The sequence below is a fragment of the Dunckerocampus dactyliophorus genome, chromosome 20 (genome assembly GCF_027744805.1).
Source record: "Dunckerocampus dactyliophorus isolate RoL2022-P2 chromosome 20, RoL_Ddac_1.1, whole genome shotgun sequence".
Taxonomy (NCBI): Eukaryota; Metazoa; Chordata; class Actinopteri; order Syngnathiformes; family Syngnathidae; genus Dunckerocampus; species Dunckerocampus dactyliophorus.
Genome location: NC_072838.1, coordinates 10241737 through 10260157, shown reverse-complemented (window position 1 = coordinate 10260157; position 18421 = coordinate 10241737). Strand labels below are relative to the sequence as shown.

The window sequence follows — 18421 nt, the reverse complement described above, 5'->3', positions numbered from 1 at the left end:
AAAACGTGAATTACGCTGGTATTGGTGCCCAATACCGTTACTGGATTGGATCAGCCCCATCCCTACCTAAAAGGTTGCCAGAAAGGCCCACGGTGACCCTCAGGTGCTAATGTTAACATTTGAAGAACCAAAACATTTTGGCAGTTTTGCTTTTTACTTTCCTATATGTCAGAATTATCACAATATTACAACTCTCTTCAACGGGTTTTCATATTACAATAAGGATAACAAGTGCAGTACATAAAATCCAACAAGGTTTATAACAAGCCCATGAAAGGGTTGTTGACGTTGTGACGACATCGCTCAAATAACAGTGAAGTAAGTCCTACCTGCCAAAACCTGAGCCTGCCCGTGTGCTAAGCAAATAGTGGGAGCGCCATGACTCACTCACCGCAACACATAACATATCTGTTTGGCTCCTCGGGGCACCACTTTAAACCTGATCTGCCCCCCACCACCCCTTTGGTAACACACTTCCTCCCCGTGAAGGAATCCTTCCAGCCTATCACCTCAGTGGGAGCAAATGTTTGTTCCCTCTCACGGGGGCCCTACGTGATGTCATCGCCTCGAGTCCCTTTCTTCTGCTGAAAAAGGGTGCCGCCGGCGCCACAAAAAACAACCAACCTCATAACCTCATCGGACCCGGTAAATATTTACCCTGCCAGCAATTAAGTGCCGGGCCCGCCTCTGGAGTAACAGCGTGGCGGGTCAACAAGAGGGAGGAGATGGGAAATAAATGAGCAGTGCGCATATGGCAAGGATGAGTGCTGCTCAGAAGTGATGACATGTACCTGTGGAAAAAGGTCAATACAGACACCTTGCTGCCATCTGCATGTGGCAGCTGAGTCCCAATATCCTCTTATCGCTAACACACAGACTCAACCCGCAGGGCGAGCGTGACCTTTTACCAAACGTTACAATCAAGAGTTTACCAATCCAGACTGGAAGAGAACAGTAATGCTTGGTGGAACCGCAGCTCGAGTAAAAGCAAATACTTCCACCAAGCATTACTGTTTTCTTCAAGTCTGAATTGGTAAACCCTCGATCGAACAAGTCCTCCCTCCGTCATGATTTCAAATGCTGCGTTTGTGTTTTATGACGATAGAAATGCCAAAACAAAAATGTGTTTGAAGAATTGATTCATAATAATTACACAGCTTGTCCCTAAAAATGACAACAATAACCAGCAGGTAGCCCAAATAATTCAGGCCCAACTAGGGTGTATGTTTTTGGGCTGCAACGATTATTTTGTTAGTCTGAAGCTTGTTTCATTGAGTAATCGGTTAAGCCCTAGACAGGCCAAATCAATATGAACCAAACAGTGAGTGGTTTGGTCCGCAACATATCCAAAACATATCTAAAAAGAGACGAAAATATCAAAGCTGATATGTGTGGGTATCTTCTTTTGTCTAAAACTCAAAGATAATAATAGGTCTGTTTTCATGGATGACTAACAAAATTTAGAAATATTTAAATTCAGAAATCAGAGGATATTTACATTTTTAAATTAAAAAAAAAACAATTAATAAAAAAACAAAATAGTTGGCATTTAATAGGATAATCAATTAATTATCAATTGATTGTTGTAGCTCTAGTACGTTTACATCAGGACGTCCAAACGTTTTCCACAGAGGGACGCATATGGAGAAGTCAAAGGATGCGGGGGCCATTTTGATACTAAAGGCTAAAAAAAAAAGACCTTTTAGTATTTAAAGACAAAACTCTGCGTTAGCTTTGTGTTTAGGTGACAACAGCATATTAAACACCTATTATTACACCTTTTTGCTGTTTTTACCCCCTCATTGTTGTTGTTTCTTTGTTTAATTTAATTTCTACAATGTGTCTCAGGCCAATAAAAAAGACCCTGCTCTTGTGTAAATGGTGCCTATTTTTCTGCCTAAACAGGCTGTCATAGTAATCAAAACAAAAGCGAAATAGTTATGCTACGTTAGAAGATTTTATACAGTGGAACCTTGGTTAGCCTGCGCCTCAGTTAGAGTATGATTTGGTTTACGTAAAAAAAAATGTTGCCTCGATTAGTGTACAATGTGGCACGTCTTGCCATGTTATTAAGACAATGCGGCAGTCCAACTGTTTTCGGAACGTATTTTTATTGCAAAACGTCCCTGTTAGCAGTGGAACAGGAAGTCATTGTCCCCCAGCGCCGTCGCCCGTCCATGACATCATCAGCGGTTGACTCTGTAATTCTCTGCTAACTAACACAGTAACGCCACAAGAACGTTTGACTTACTGTAGTTCATCTCAGGACCTCAGATTCCTGTTCTATTCCTTTAATCTGCAATGGTTGTTAATTTCATCGCTTGCTTGTTGGAAACGTAGCTGTTGCGAGCCGGCAGTGGGAGGTTCTTTGAGCGACAGTGCGTGAGAAGAGCACTGCTCAGGGAGGCTATTTATTCCTCAGCTGGTTTATTTCAGCCATCGGTGTGTGTTTCAGCCCTTGCATGCGTGGACAGGTATGCCGGCAATGAACACCTTAAATCACCTCGAGCTTGTTCAAATGGGATTGATTAGAACCACATGGGCTTCACTTTGGACTCCAGCGTTGAATGGCATTCCTTTCCATACTGAGCAACATACTCCTATTTTCCATTCCTCCCCCCCTCCCGTTGACGTTTTTTCATAAATCTCTTTAACAGACCGGTCCAAACTCCCACCACCGCCCCCCTCTTAACCCTCTTCTCGTTTCCCTGAAACATGAATCCCACTCTGTGCTGGCTGAGATTTCCCTCACTATCAGCTTTATGATGACTCAAGAAGAGAGGATACTGTGACTAAAGTCTTATACCCCCTTGGAGACCTTTCCCACTGTTAAGACGTGCATGATTCCTATTTTCGAACCCTGGTAACGAACCAAGAGAGGCGACGGTAGCATGGGGGGGGCGTTGGAAAAGGACTTGTGGGCCCAAGGAAGGACATTCCCAGAATTCCTCTGTCTGTCTGACGCAGCGAGGAGTTTTGCAGCTCTGCTTTTTAGGGGATACGAGGCAGCAGTGTGGGGGAGGGTGGAGTGGAAAGAGTGGGATTAGGAGGTGTGGAAGGACTGATTAGCACTGACAGGAAGGAGAGAGGGGGGGGGGAAATGAGAGACAAAAATGTCACTCGCTGAAGCCGGCAAAATGTTTTGCTTTCCTTTCGCTAATCACGTCATTATCCTGATAATCTGTACCAAAATGTAAAGGAGTTTGAGTGCTTTAACCTCCTAAATCCTGGTTTCCCCCAAATAAGATTAACTGAATCACATATTTATAACTCGCGTGACACATTTTGGCAGACATGATGCATGTTCGATATTGATATTTCTCACAGCGACATGTCAATGGAATACGAACAATGCGCGGCCTACAAATTTCAAATGGGCCAATAGGTTTGCTAGACGAAGCCTTCACAGGATATCACGCACAAGGCATGTCCACGTTTGGGTCTATTATAGTAAAAATGTGTAACTCTTGTTGTCAGGAAATCCTTATGGAGTTATTCATTCCATATAGGGCTGCAACCAACGATTATTTTATTCGTTGATTAATCTGAGGCATGTTGTTTCAATTTGTCGAGTATTCAATTAGGCCCAAACCAGGGGTGGCCAAAGTGCGGCCCGCGGCTGTTTTTTTTTTTTGGGGGGGGGGGGGGGGGGGGGGGGGGGGGGGGTTAAATCGGCTCTTGGCACATTCTAAAAAATATGATGAAAGAAAATGAATAAACAACAGCAAAAATTGGAATAAAGTAATAATATCAAGAAAATAAATCGCGTGAAGTTGAAATATTCAGGACTAAAATATGTAATTAGCTAACTTCACAATGGTGATACTATGCAACATGTTGTTTTGTGGACACTGTTCATGTTGCTCGGACTCCACTAATGGCTTAGAACAAATACTGTCATGTGTTTTATTTCACCGTTTCACCCGACTGTGTACTGCATGGGGCTTACATGACGTGGGACAAATATAACACGTGTTGACAGCTGACTAAGGTTCCAACAGCTAATTGAACCCTGTCACTACCTTTTGTAACTTACTTTTAATTTTTGAGACATGTTCTTTGCTAATAAGATCTAACAAGGAGCATGTTGGCCTGTCTCAGTCTATCTGCCTCAACGGTAACCACTGACTTGTTACTGGGTCACACGAGGACTTGAAAATGAGAACCAGGCTCAACAATGGCGGGCCAAAACAGACACAGAAGTCCTGGCATGTTTGCAATTGGGGAGCATTTGTCTTGAATGCTGCCGTATGCTCAGGTGTCATTTTTAGACAGCAGCTCTGATTGTTTGTTTCCTCCCCTGCTGTGATTGGACAGGTGGTGACCCCCACCAGAGTGGGACAGTTGTACACCTACAGCCCAGGACAGCACAACCAGCAGGACCTCTACGATGTCCCACCCAGTAGATCACAGGGGGTAGGTGGTTGTATTTTTTTTAACACAACACAATTAGCACCTTCTAATAATAAAGTCTAAGGTATGTTTGCTTTGCATTCTAAATGGAGGAACATAACACATACAGTGCCTTGCAAAAGTATTCAACCCCTTGGATGTTTCAGCAAAAAAAAAAAACTCCTTTCATGTCTAAGTGAAAACAGATTGTTTTTCCAAATGGATGTAAATTTAGCACAACACTATTAGGTAACGTTAATAACTGCACGCCCCTCAGGTCAGTATTTAGTCGATGTACCTTTGTTTACAATGACAGCACTGGGTCTTTGTGAATTTAGGCTGAACTTGAGAAGAGCTGTTCACGCCCGATCCTCAAGCAACCTGAGTTTGACCTGTTTTGCAAGGTGGAATAGAGAAAAATTGCAGCCTCCAGGTGTGCCAGCCTGACTGAGACACATCCACACAGACTCAGTGCTGTGATTGCAGCTAAAAGTACATCTACTGAATACTGACTTGAAGGGGGTGAATACAATCACTTACATTACATTATACATTTTTAATTATCTGACACCATCCATCAATCTTCTACCGCTTATCCGAGATCGGGTCGCAGGGGCAGCAGCCTAAGCAGCTTCTTCGTCCAGCTCCTCCCGGCGGATCCCGAGGCGTTCCCAGGCCAGTTGAGAGACATAGTGTCTCCAACGTATCCTGGGTCTTCCCCGAGGCTTCCTACCGGTTGGACGTGCCCTGAACACCTCCCCTGGGAGGTGTCCGGGGGGGCCATCCTGACCAGATACGCATGCCACCTCATCTGGCTCCTCTCAATGCAGAGGAGTAGCGGTTGTACTCAGAGTCTCTCCCGGATGACAGTGCTTCTCACCTTTTCTCTAAGGGAGAGCCCAGCCACCCCACGAAGAAAACTCATTTCGGCCACTTGTACCCGCGATCTTGTCCTTTCGGTCACTACCCAAAGCTCATGACCATAGGTGAGGGTAGGACCGTAGATCGACTGGTAAATTGAGAGCTTTGCCGTTTGGCTCAGCTCACTCTTCACCACAACGGACCGATGCAGAGTCCGCATCACTGCAGACGCCGCACCAATCCGCCTGTCGATGTCGCATTCCATCCTTCCCTCACTCGTGAACAAGACCCCGAGGTACTTAAACTCCTCAACTTGGGGCAGGGTCTCATCCCCGACCCGGAGATGGCACTTCCAAGCGAGAACCATGGACTCGGACTTGGAGGTGGTGACTGTCATCCTGGCCGCTTCACACTCAGTTGTGAACCGATCCAGTGAAAGTTGAAGGCCACGGCTCGATGAAGCCAGCAGGACCACATCATCTGCAAAAAGCAGAGACCCAAGCCTGCAGCCACCAAACCGGAACCCCTCAACGCCCTGGCTGCGCCTACAAATTCTGTCCATAAAAGTCATGAACAGAATCGGTGACAAAGGGCAGCCCTGGCAGAGTCCAACCCTCACTGGAAATGGGTCAGACTTATTACCGGCAATGCGAACCAAACTCTGACACCGGTCTTACAGGGAACGAACCGCCTGAATTAGGTGGGCTGGTACACCATATTCCCAGAGTACTCCCCACAGAATTCCTCGAGGAACACGGTTGAATGCCTTCTCCAAGTCCACAAAACACATGTAGACATTGTATAAATAAATATACAACAATTGCCCCACGGCAACCCCGTTCACAAAAGTATAAGACACCTGACAATAAAAATCCATTACCATTAGTAGAATCTCCTCATTTGTTCATCTTTCAGGTATATGATGTTCCACCTGGTCAGATGTTAGGCTCACCATACCCTGGACAGCAGGGAGGCGCACGGAACCAAGACATCTACGACGTACCCCCGTCTCAAACTGACCTCAGGACAGGACAAGACGTTTATGACGTCCCTCCTTCCTCTTCGCAAGCGGTAAGAGGACATTCCGAACAGTGCGGCGCTCTCCTCAGGCAATATTGCTCCATCTGTTTTAGGAAGTAATAGTGCTTGATGTGATCATGTGAAGTTATTGATACCGTTTCTCGTTTGTGTGTGTGACAATTGGCAGTATTATGTGAATAATGTGCTAAATGTCCTATTTATGACATTCTTGTGGCTTTGCCTGACTGTGGTTTAAACCCTCCGGTAGAAAGGCACAGACAAAACCCTTTACTCTTCCACTCAGTTCAATTTTTTTCAGGCAGACGTCCAACATTAAGTTTCTCATGACCAGAAAACGCCGGGTGTCGTTTCTAATTAAGGTTAAAAAGTGCAATGGAATCACTTACTTGTCTCGATTGTAGTCTCCCAGCAGTCTGTGTGTGGAGGGTCTGCCTTTGCTGTCAGAGGAAGGAATGAAAAGCAGTATTAGTGTGCTTTCAAAGTGTAGTATCCACCGCTTCTGATACTATACTGCTATCAGTTAGTGGACGTAAACGTGACGCCCGTGACGCCCGTCCATGTCTGCCAACAGGTCTACTCGGTGCCGCCCTGCAGAGTAAACCCCGCCCAGGAGGGCACCTACGACTTCCCTCAGCCTCTCAAACACGTGCAGGAGGGCATCTATGACGTCCCACCACCGGCCCTCAGCAAAACCGCACAGAACCCCCAGTCGCATTACGATTTCCCCCCCAGCATGGAACCCTCAGGTCATCACCAACAGCAGAACAGCAACGAGGGCATCTACGACGTACCTCCGACCGCTCTTCTCTCAGCGGGCGCTGGCTCTCAGAGCGACGTCTATGACGTCCCGCGGGGCATGCAGCTCCCCCAGCACAGAAGCGTGCCCGCCGATCGAGACAAAGGTGTGTACGATGTCCCCGCTCAGGATTCCCGCGCCGTGGCAGACGTGACTGAAGGCGTGAACCGCCTATCGTTCTCCAGCACGGGAAGCACGCGAAGCAGCATGTCCACCTCCTCTTCCTCCACGGGCTCCAGCGCTGAGGGTCGCTTGGCTTTGGATGTTGACACAGCAGTCCAGAGGTTGTACCGTCTGCAGCAGGCTGTGGATGTCTCAGTGGGGGCTTTGCATTCTATGGCAGCGTCCCCTCACTGGAGGACTTTTCCCTTCATGGAGCGCCACGCCAATGATGTCCGCACAGTGCTGGACAGGATCCGTGCGAGCCTGGGGGACTTTGTTATATTCGGCAGAGGGGCTGCCGCCAACGCCACGGCCCTTTCCGACTCCACCCTTCACAGCAAGATGAGACGGCAGCTGGGCCGCCTGGAGGACTCGCAGCAGATCCTCCTGCAGATCTACCAAGTCCTGGAAAACAGCTGTTGGGCGCTGAACACGTTGGCCGCCTCGGCCGCTAGCAAGCACCACAACAAGAGCGACGAGCTGAACCGCTTCGTCATGGTGTCTAGAACCGTGCCGGACGACGCCAAGCAGCTGGCCTCCACGATAGGGAACAGCGCCGAGCTGCTGTTCAGGCGGACGCACATGGAGGGGTCCTTCTCGAGCGGGAGCACGCCCGACGAGAACATGAGCCACCCGCTCACATCGCCCTCTTCGGACAGCGACACCTACGGGGGTCAGACCAAGCCGTTTCCTGTCCCCTCCAGCCAAGACAAAGACAACATGAACCACAGTGAGAAGTGTGTCAAGAGCTGGATGGAAGACTACGACTACGTACATCTGCAGGTACCTTCATTCAGTTCTTCAAATGTTTCTTACAAAAGTGCATCTTTAGTCACATCCACACCACAATGAAATGGCTCCTTTGAAATTACATGCAAGTTGTAAAGCAAATTTCTTAACTAGTCTGTGCATAATCCTGCTATTTAACAAGCGTCACATTCAGGACATTCTACCGTCAAATCCAGAAGGCTTCTCTCACCTGCTCGTCCTCCTCTTGCAGGGCAAAGAAGACTTTGAACGTCAGCAGAAGGAGCTGTTGGAGAAAGAAAACATCATCAAGCAGAATCAAGCTCAACTGGGCCAAGAGCAGGTGAGGATTAGCGATCACAACATTAGGCATACAATTTGACAGGTACCAATAAAAGAGAACTTAGAACATGCGAAATCACAACAAGCACGGCACGTTTAGCTCGTGTGAGCGCACGATTCCATGCACCTGCGCCGTGTAGCCGAGTCACAGAATGACTGCGGTGCCATTGCTCCTCACAGGTTCTTATCAATAACAGACACAATTCACAACAGACATAAATTACAAATATTTGAAAATAATCCAAACATCAAATCCTCAGCACATTTGCTGAACGGCGACTACATTTGTGTGTGTAATAAAGATGCGATTGCTCCTCGCAGGTTCTTAATAACCGACAGAGTTCATAATAGAAATTAAATACAATGACACAAAATAATCCAATAGGCAACCCCACAGTTCTTCATAACCATCATAATTCATAATAGAAATAAAACAGAAAGACTCAATATAATCCAAAAGTCAAACCCATTGTATGTTTGCTCAGCTGCCACAACATTAACGTGTGTCATAAAGATGCGGTTGCTCCTCCCAGATTCTTAATACCCGGGACAAAGACTCAAAATAATCCAAAAGTCAAAACCACAGCACACATGCTCACCCAACTATACTGTATTGGTGTGCATAATAAAGATGTGATCCCTCCTGTCGCAAGTAATTAGTGACAGCTGCCACCTTGCACGATAGAAATAATCAAAACGACTCAAAAAAGTGAAAGTAATCCAGCAAGTCAGGTAAATTGCAGTAATAGAGCAGTACAGAAGTGATGGGACAAGCAAATTGGGGGAAGCAGCGAGCACTTTGCATGTAGACCAATAACGCAGTTCCTGGTGTTCTTCACAGATCAACCAGTTCAAGAAGCTGGAGCAGGAGGTGATCAAACCCGTGGAGAACGACATCTCGCAGTGGATGTCGCACCAACACACGGGAAGAACCCCCGCCCCCCTGTCGGAGATGTCCTCCTTGCCCACCTCCACTCGCACGTGCGCCCGAGACCGCCAGCTGCTGGGCTTCTACTCGGAGCAGTGCGAGCAGCACTTAGTCACTCTCCTCAGCGCCGTTGACGCCTTCTTCAGCTGCGTCAGCGCCGGGCAGCCCCCGCGCATCTTTGTGGCGCACAGCAAGTTCGTCATCCTCAGCGCCCATAAACTGGTCTTCATTGGAGACACTTTGTCCCGGCAGGCCTCAGCCCCTGAGGTGGCCAACAGGGTGATGAACTCCAGCAACGTGCTGTGTGACTTATTAAAGACGGTAGTGGCCGCCACCAAGACGGCGGCGCTCAACTACCCCAACACGGCCGCCATCCAGGAGATGGTGGACAGAGTCACTGATCTGTCACATCACTCGCAACAATTCAAAGAACATCTGCTTCAAATGGCTAAATGGTGATTCTTCTGTTTTGGATGTTGTAAAAAGTCCCTGTTGTGTAAATATTGGCTCTATTTTTGTGTAGATTGTTTCATGTGGACTTTTTTCATAACATTCCAGTCATATATTATAAAGCACCTTATGTTCATTTCACCCTTAGAGTGTTGTTGATGTGTCTTACTGCTGGATGTGTGACAGTAGATCCTAAATCATGTTAATATCTGTGTGTTTGTATGTGGGCTCTCCACAGATAAAGACTTGTTCATAACCGTGACACAGTGTCTTTTCATTTCTTTTATATTAACACTCGAGTACAGGCCTCCGCTGAGGCTTGAATTTTATCTAATAAAGTAAAAAAAAAATAATAATTTTATTTAATAACTGGACTGCGCAAAAACCCACAACGAAACGTCCAAGTTCTTTCTCAATAAACGTCATAAACTGCACATACTGCACTAAAACACAATATTCTTTATTTTACTTTTCAAACAAAATGATTATGGCTCAAATCATCAATAAGGAATCAACAGTTATATTTCTTTTAAAAAATACTTATATACAATAATATTTAAATACAATGTTATTTAATCTGGTCTTGTACAAAATTATATTCAGAATTTGTATTAATGCATTTTTTTTATTTAACAATATTGACGATGTTTTACTCAAACAATACCATATGATAATTTAAATATGCAAAATAATGTTTTAGAATGCTGTAAAATAGAAATAAACTTTACAGATACCATGGCAGCCAATACTTAAAATCTGAATAATAAAGAAATATTAAAATCCAACAATGTCCACGACATTAAATTATTTATTAAATCAAAATTTTATACAGATTTTGGACAAATCCATCTTGATAGCAATATTGCATATTTTCCCCCCCCAAACAATACCATATGATAATTTTTTGACAAATTTTTATACAGAATTTTGACAAACGCATTTTTACAACAATATTGAATATTTTAATAGTTTAATTTTTTAAAAATATTTTCCAATCAAACAATACTAAATTTAAATAATTTATGTACAAAAAAATATGTTTTAGAATAAATAATATAATAATTAGAAATGATGAAACAGAATGAAACTCGACCATAAACCTTAGCTTTACAGATGCCATGTGAGCTAATTAAAAAAAGAAACTAAAAACAATTAATAGAAATACAAAATGTGCAAACATAAAATATAAATGATAAATAAATATTAAATATCATAATTTGCATGTCAAATACATTTACTGAACCATTTTACAAATAAAAATAATTATGCTAAATAAGAATTTACATTTTATGCAGAGGGCATTTGTACAAATGCATTTTTGTGACATTAAAGGATAGTTTTCTGTCTTTTATTCATATTTTCCATTTACATTTTAGAATCATTAATAATGTTGTAAATGATTACATGAAATCAAACTCACGCATTAACCTCAGCTTTACAGATGCCACGTCATCCGTGTGGGCATTGCTTGTACAGCACCGTGATAAAGGGTTTTATATTTCAGGCGTGGGACTGGAGAAGTCGCCTATCTTTACAAATGATTCTTGGGAGAACGCGGAAATGTATCATATCTAGTCGAGTTGTACAACATGCTGTGGCCAGTGTGTGTATTTGTACTCTCCTTCCCACCCCCCTTTCCTGTCAAATCCTCATCATCAGGCAACATGGAGTTATTTGCGGCCTATAATCTAAAAATATCTGGTTATTTTTACTGCCGGTGACATGATTTCTCGTTGTCCCTTAGCTAGCGGGGATAGAGAATAACTCCTCACCTTTCCTGTGGAACATTGGCTGTGACAGTGAAGAATGAAGAACGCGTTGTGTTTTGCGTGAGTGTGTGTGTGTTCTCTGAACCGTGTGAGACATTTTTCCGGAAATGCCAAAACACATTTTCTCTTGCTCAAAGTTCACTGAGCTGACAAAAGGCTCTTCAAATTGGAATGATGGGAGTGTTTTCTACATTCAGCCTCTTTCTTCTACCTCCTTGCTTTTTCTTCAGTGAAATATAGCGCCTCCCCGAGGAGAGGCTGCTCTACAGACAGATACTATACAGTCTACTGTATATGCCAACAATAGACCCCCTTAAGGTCCCAATCAGAACATCTCATTAAAACTCAGAGCAGCTCGCATAGGCTGGCGCTGCATGCCAACTCGTTTGTTTTTATGATCTAGCGCATTCCTGCGTGAGCGCTCCGGGGAGATGCCAAGGAATTTGCAAAGCAACCAACTTTTTAAAAAGGGCTAATCCAGAAAATGTCATCTCCATCCTGTCGGTCTGATTTCGGTGCTAATCTGCTTTGCAACGGTGACTTTCCTGAAGAAAGTGAAAGGAATTAAAGACGAGCAGCTGGCTGGCAAACACTCATATACTGTAAAACTTCCGTTTTCATCATGAATCCCTTCCAAAAGCTCAGACAAAACAACAAATAATTGTTCCCGTAGAAAATAGTGTAAATCCAATTAATCCGTCCTTGACGCCCACAATTTTATACAGCATGATGATGGTTTCACGTGCAGAAAACATTGCAAGATAATTACAAACGATGGGACTTCCCGTACGTCCTGGTGATATCAAATTCAATCGTGTTTCTCACCTTCTTTATCAAAGTGCTGGCACTCCCAACATTCTTTGGCCCCATGGCGAGTTATTATTATAAGAAGCGGTATCTCATTCTAATGAATTTATTTGTATTTTTAAGATAAGTCTCAAAACAAGGTGCAGGCTGAAAATGGTCCACAGGGCGCATGCCCCTGATTTGGGGTGTTCGACTATGCAGGTGGCCGAGTGGTTAGCATGTTGGCCACACAGCCAGGAGATCAAGAAGACCTGGGTTCGAATCTCCGCTTGGGCATTTCTGTGTGGAGTTTGCATGTTCTCCCCGTGCGTGCGTGGGTTTTCTCCGGGTACTCCGGTTTCCTCCCACATTCCAAAAACATGCATGTTAGGTAAATTGGCGACTCTAAATTGTCCATAGGTATGAATGTGAATGTGAATGGTTGTTTGTCTATATGTGCCCTGCGATTGGCTGGCGACCAGTCCAGGGTGTACCCCGCCTCTCGCCCGAAGTCAGCTTGGATAGGCTCCAGCATACCCGCGACCCTAATGAGGGTAAGTGGCATAGAAAAAGGATTGGATGGACTTTGTAGGTTCCATGACACAATGCAAAAACGCCCCCTTGTGGAGGTGAGCTGTTAAAAGAACGTGATCGTGCAAACAAAGGCTATGCATGGTCTTCCGTTTGATGCTTTTGCGGAAAAACACCCCTTGTTTTTGTGTTTTTTGGGGGGGGAAGGGAGATTCTGTAATTATATTAAAACTAGTTATTACTATGAACTCTTACTACAGATGATAACAAATAATTAGAATTGCTAAGAGGTATTTTAAAGCATTTGCATGTAGTTATTCTACTTCGTTTTTGTAGAGTTATTGCATAGTGTAAACGTTTCTTACATAGAGAGTTATTGTGTGCAAACTGTGTGGTTATTTGACGTCGATTGTGGTATTTATCGTAAATTGTGTGACACGTTATCGTAAAAATTAAATCCACCTGCTTTTGTAAGCGTATGCAAATAGCCGATGGAGGGGGCTGCCACACATTTAAGGACGTGACAGGTTTAGAATGATTAGAATATTCATAGTGTGTGGATTGGGCAGCAGCAGAAATAATGAGCAAATGTTGTTGCTTACATTTGTGTATGTGATGTTGCCTTTTGTGTAGGAGTTATTGACAAGGGAGGATGTGCTTTGGGCTAGCCGCTAGAAGAATCAATAAGTTATTTTAGTCTTGGCTGCTGACAGTCAACCAAAACAAGCTTCTTTTATTTCAATGTGTGTGTGTGTGTGCGTGTGTGTGTGTTTGTCACCAGGAGCTACAGACCAAACACCACAAACCTGGCTCTCTCCGTTTTACCGCAGTTACACAACTCGGCAAGGTGCTGCAGGCACACAGAGGGAAGCTGAGTTGACAGCACACTCCCTGATGAGACAGTCTGGACACGGCGTAGAGCGATAGCAAACAGGTGTTAGGCCGTTGAGATGGAACTGGAAAGTGCTTCGACGTCAGCTGCTCACCTTGTTTTGTGAGGAGACACACTGAAAGAGCGTGGGAGGCCTTCGGAGAGCATGCAGCAGCGAGGCTCAGTGTGCCGAGACAAGAGGCAGCTGAGTGAGCGCTGGAGAGTGGATGTCATTTCCGTGGCTTACCACAATCATTTCCTGTAAAGTATTTGCAGAATCTGAAATTATAGCTTCTCAAAAGTGCAGAAGGTCTGTCTTTACTTTAAAAAAAAGAAGAAGAAGAAGAAGAAGGCCCAGCTGCAGGTCTCAAACCAAGCAGCCAAGTCTGGAGGAGAATATGGAGGCATCGTTGCAAACAGTAAAACAGTGCCGTCCTCAAGATGTTGCACATTGTTCTCAGCAGTACACTGCCAACACAACTTGGAACATGGACAGAAACTGTGTCAATGAAGCATCCCACGTACAGCATAACTCCATTACTGCTGAACTATACACAGAGTAAGACTCAAATTACACACATGCTTCTCTAACAATATGTTTTTCCAATCATTTATGCATTTTAGTCCTATAAAACACATCAAGCAAGCAAGAAAAACAATCATTATTTACCCAACCTGAGTGAGTCTAGTCTGTAGTAAATTGTAGCGTAACATCCATCAACATCCATTAATGTATTTGTGTGATGCTGCCATCTGGTGTCCACAGTGTGACCTGCACCCCACGGAACGTGCACCTGTAGTACATACAGTACATACCGTACATGCATTGAAAATAAAAACTGCAGAAAGCACGAGGTGTCTATTAGAAGTAAGGATATTTATAATAGATTTATTTGTACCACTGGATTTGAATGATTTATAGTGGATCCCTGCACTCTGGATTCAGCATTCAAGCCTCTGGCAAATTTGCAGATTTTTGCTGACACAACTTTTTTTCCCTCCAAAAACTGGCATTTATTTTCAGCAAACAGCAAATCTAAATCGCCATCAGTCAGTAATGATTTATAAATAGCTGCGAATAGTCACTGATGAGGTTTTTCGTGAAGCATCAAGATTTCACTTATTTTGGTGGTCCTTGAATGCACCATACTTGCGTACTGTTACTCGGGTTGGGCATCGAGTCTCGAGCATCAATGGGAACTGGGACTCACCGTCCGAGTCTCCCGGGATCCTTCAAACGTTTTTATTTCGATTCCTAGATTCGATAGATTCGATGCGCAGTTGGCCGACTGGACGAAATAGCCCCAAACACCAACGAAGAAGAAGCCGGCGAGCACCAGTGAAGATGAAGGGGCTGAAAGGTTTTGCTTAACTTCATAACAAAAGAACGGTCGGCTCAGTGCAACATTTGCAACCGGAGCTGAATCAAATTAATAATTACAGCAGTCACTTTTATTGCAAATGTTGATCCAAAATCGGATGTCAACGGCAAGCTAGCAGAAGGGTTTGGACGGGTAGGAGCAGTAACTGTTTTTCGGCATTCAACGGCCGTCCCGGAAAGTAACCAGCTTTACAGAGGCCATGTAGAGGCTGCGTCCATTACCACACAACGCATCAAAGTAAAGGTAATTACAGCCAACTGCTTTGTTCAAGTGGAAGAGAGCTTGTAAAAAAAAATAAATAAATAAAAAAAACAAGTACATGAATGTTGAGGACTTTAATATAAAAAATGAGCTAGTGAGGACATTCATCTCTGACAGTGATGCTTCGCTTTGAGCAGCAAAGAAGACTGAGCTCAACGTGTTTGGTTTGAAGCAACTGCTCCACAGAAATCATAATCATCATCAATTAAAAAGGTGCAACAGGTAACTTGGAGGGAAGCTGGATCACATAAATATCAACAAGGCCTGCTCGGCTTTTGATTTGGCCTCTTTTTCTTTTTTTTTTCCTCTACAGTGGCCATGAACTTATTGTAGACGGTATACAAGAGGATGATGTGACAAACAGTGGCAGCCATCTACAGACAGGCACTAGTGCAGGCAGAAAGCATGGGGGGGCAGGAGGGAACGAGAGACACGGTTTGGTCGCTGCTGGGGCGTGTTTTTTTTTTTTTTTTTTTTTTTTTTACTGCAGCGTTAATTTGTAGACATCTATTGATGTGTGTCGCCGTGTAGCAGCTTCAAACCACCCCGACTCTTCCTTTAAACCTTTCATTGCACTTTAAGAAGGTGAACTGTCCAAAGTCCAAACACAAAAAGAGGTGACATACTCAAATGGATGGTGCACTAAATGGCTTTTCCTCTTAGATGGACCAGGAGATCCGCCTGGCCCAATTAAAAGCGTCCAGGTTCAAGAGTGAGGCTTCCTACTGAGTGTCATCAAGGTTGTGATTTAGTGTCACAGAGAGCCTGGTCAGTGATGATCTTACAAGGTGCTGCTCTCTGGAAAGGCAACTCTTTGGCGTGCAGTCCTGGGACGATTTCGCGTGGGGACGTTAGCGGCGCGTTCGCTCTTGCTTTCGGACGGTTGAGTTTCAGCCTGCGGGGCGGCCGCATCCCCGACAAGCTCACGCAGGAACTTGAACTTGGACAAGAAGAGCTGCCAGACTACATACCAACCTGAGCCAACAGACAAGACAACATCGCATTATAAACATCAGCCCATAATGCGCTCTCCTGTATTGTCAAATGAATGGAGGAATAACGGTGGGTAAAATATCACAGCATATCATATAGCACGTGATCCGCCCTGGGATGAGCCACCATCATAAACATCAGAGCAAACTGATTTGATGTTTAGTAAGTGGCATCGCAATGCGCACTACAGTACAATACAATTACTGTATGTTACATGTCTTAACTTGTTAAAGACTGTAAACAAACCATCAAAATACAGATATTATCATGTGCTAATAATAAAGGATGGTATCACACCAGTATTAACAGAAGCCTAAGCAGAAGATAAAAATAGACTCTTCACGGGACATTGAAACTGGTAAGTGACATGTAATCCACTCTGAATGGCGCTTTAAAAAGCTAGGTTTCGATTAGGACTGAGCAGCCATCTGCTTATTAACAATGACGCATGTTGGCCTCAGCCAGCATGCTTATGTAAGTTGGACATGAAGATTGTTGTCCTTCAAACTTACCACACAACATGAAGATAAGAGCACACAGCAGCGTGGCCACAATGACCAGCAATGTGAGCCCGACACTTTGCCACATCTTTGCTGGACACTTGGTAGACGCGGAGGAAGATTATTTTCCAAAAGACACCATCGGTGAATTCAAAACAAATACAGTAGCGAGGTTAGCCGCCTGTCCGTTCACTCAGACTAGCTACAGGCTAGCCGAGAGAGAAAAACAAACTCACGGTAGCCTTTTAGCCTGCTAGCATGTGGCTACCTAAATTAGCTGCCTGTTTGACTAACGAAGATACAGCAGTTTTACAGCACTTCTCAGGCCCAAATGAGACCGTAAAAGTAGCTTACAGTAACCGGGCCCAGCATAGTCGGGTCCGCCTTATTTGAGCTACATAACTGCAGAATGTATCCCTTTGGCTAGCTCTTTAATTAGTGAATATATCAACTACCACTGCGACTGCGCGAAGTCCAATTGCCTTCTGGGTAATGTAGTTATTTGTTGCTAGCGAATGAGCAATTGGACAGTATCGACTATCACTGCGACTGTGCAAAGTCGAATTGTCTTCAGAGTAATGTTAATCAAACCAACTTTAACAGTTATTGGATTGTAAAATTAAATTAAGTAAATTGAATAAGCATATGTTTACTGAAATGCTTCATTCATTCAATAAAGTTATTGTATATAACACGTTTAAATTACTCAACAGTTTTACTTCACTTTATGTTTTTCACTGTTTCGGACATGCCGTTTACTGGATTGTTTTTTTTTATTGTTCCAGAATGAAATAAAAATAAGTATTAAATAATTACAACATAAAATCAGGAAAATATTATTTAACTTCTCTTAAGTAATTTAGAAGTGAAATAGTCATATTTGTTTAAATGTCTAATTAATCCAATAATGTCACATTAAAATTAGAATTTGTATATGATCAATCTAGGTTTTTATTCATTTATATCATTTTGACACAAAAAGATACCTTGCATAGCTAGTGACCCGTTTTTACAGATACTATATTATCATTATTATTATTTATGCAGCGTTATGAGCGGCTACTAGGGCGTCACCTTACATGTTCCATATCAGTCCAGCAGGTGGTGTCCTAAACAAACGCTGGACGCACGTTGTGGAAAATAGCAGTGCAACGGACTACAATTTTTGCCAAATCCTAAATGTTTCCAAACCTGAATTTAATTAATGATGAAGTAGTAGCAATCTAACTAAAATCAAAAAAGGGTCTGCGTATCAGAAAACATATGAGCACAATAAAGCCTTGAATTACTCTTCCACACGCTGCCTCATACAAGTGTCTCATGTCATTCAACTTGAAAAAGAACCGCATGAACACGTTTAAACAATCAAGAGAAAAAGAAGGAGAATAGAAACACATTTATACACTCAATCACTGCGTCAGGAACAGAATGTCTTGTGCGCACATGCAGACAACAAGGTCCTCCTTCCATCATGATTTGCATATTGTGTGAGTGGCAGGGCAGACATTGAGTTGTGCTCGAAAAGGAATCTGAGGAATACATCAGGCCAGCCGAACATTATGTGTGACTAAAGCTGAGCCTGACGCCCTCACTACCTGCCAGGCAGCGC

At 43.7% G+C, this 18421-nt stretch overlaps 2 protein-coding genes across 2 annotated transcripts in view; one reads left to right on the top strand and one right to left on the bottom strand.

Annotated features, from left to right (window-relative positions):
- nedd9 (neural precursor cell expressed, developmentally down-regulated 9) overlaps positions 1-9997 on the top strand; it is a 33292-nt gene extending 23295 nt beyond the window's left edge. The window contains exons 3-7 of the mRNA XM_054763442.1: positions 4318-4416; positions 6169-6324; positions 6866-8035; positions 8253-8342; positions 9183-9997. Of these exons, the coding sequence (XP_054619417.1) occupies positions 4318-4416; positions 6169-6324; positions 6866-8035; positions 8253-8342; positions 9183-9728 (2061 nt within the window). The 3' untranslated portion in view covers positions 9729-9997. The remainder of the gene's footprint in view (positions 1-4317; positions 4417-6168; positions 6325-6865; positions 8036-8252; positions 8343-9182) is intronic.
- Positions 9998-15673: 5676 nt separating this feature from the next.
- On the bottom strand, positions 15674-17285 carry smim13 (small integral membrane protein 13). The gene is made up of 2 exons (XM_054763949.1): positions 16825-17285; positions 15674-16294 (listed from the first exon to the last, which is right to left on the bottom strand). The coding sequence occupies exons 1-2, from the start codon at positions 16898-16900 to the stop codon at positions 16101-16103; spliced, it is 270 nt and encodes an 89-aa protein (XP_054619924.1). The 5' UTR covers positions 16901-17285; the 3' UTR covers positions 15674-16100.
- Positions 17286-18421: the final 1136 nt, after the last annotated feature.

Coding starts and splice junctions, on each gene's coding strand:
- smim13 (XM_054763949.1), bottom strand. CDS start 16,900: ATGTGGCAAAGTGTCGGGCTCACATTGCTGGTCATTGTGGCCACGCTG. Junction 16,295..16,824: donor TCTTATCTTCATGTTGTGTG/GTAAGTTTGAAG, acceptor CTGTTGGCTCAG/GTTGGTATGTAGTCTGGCAG.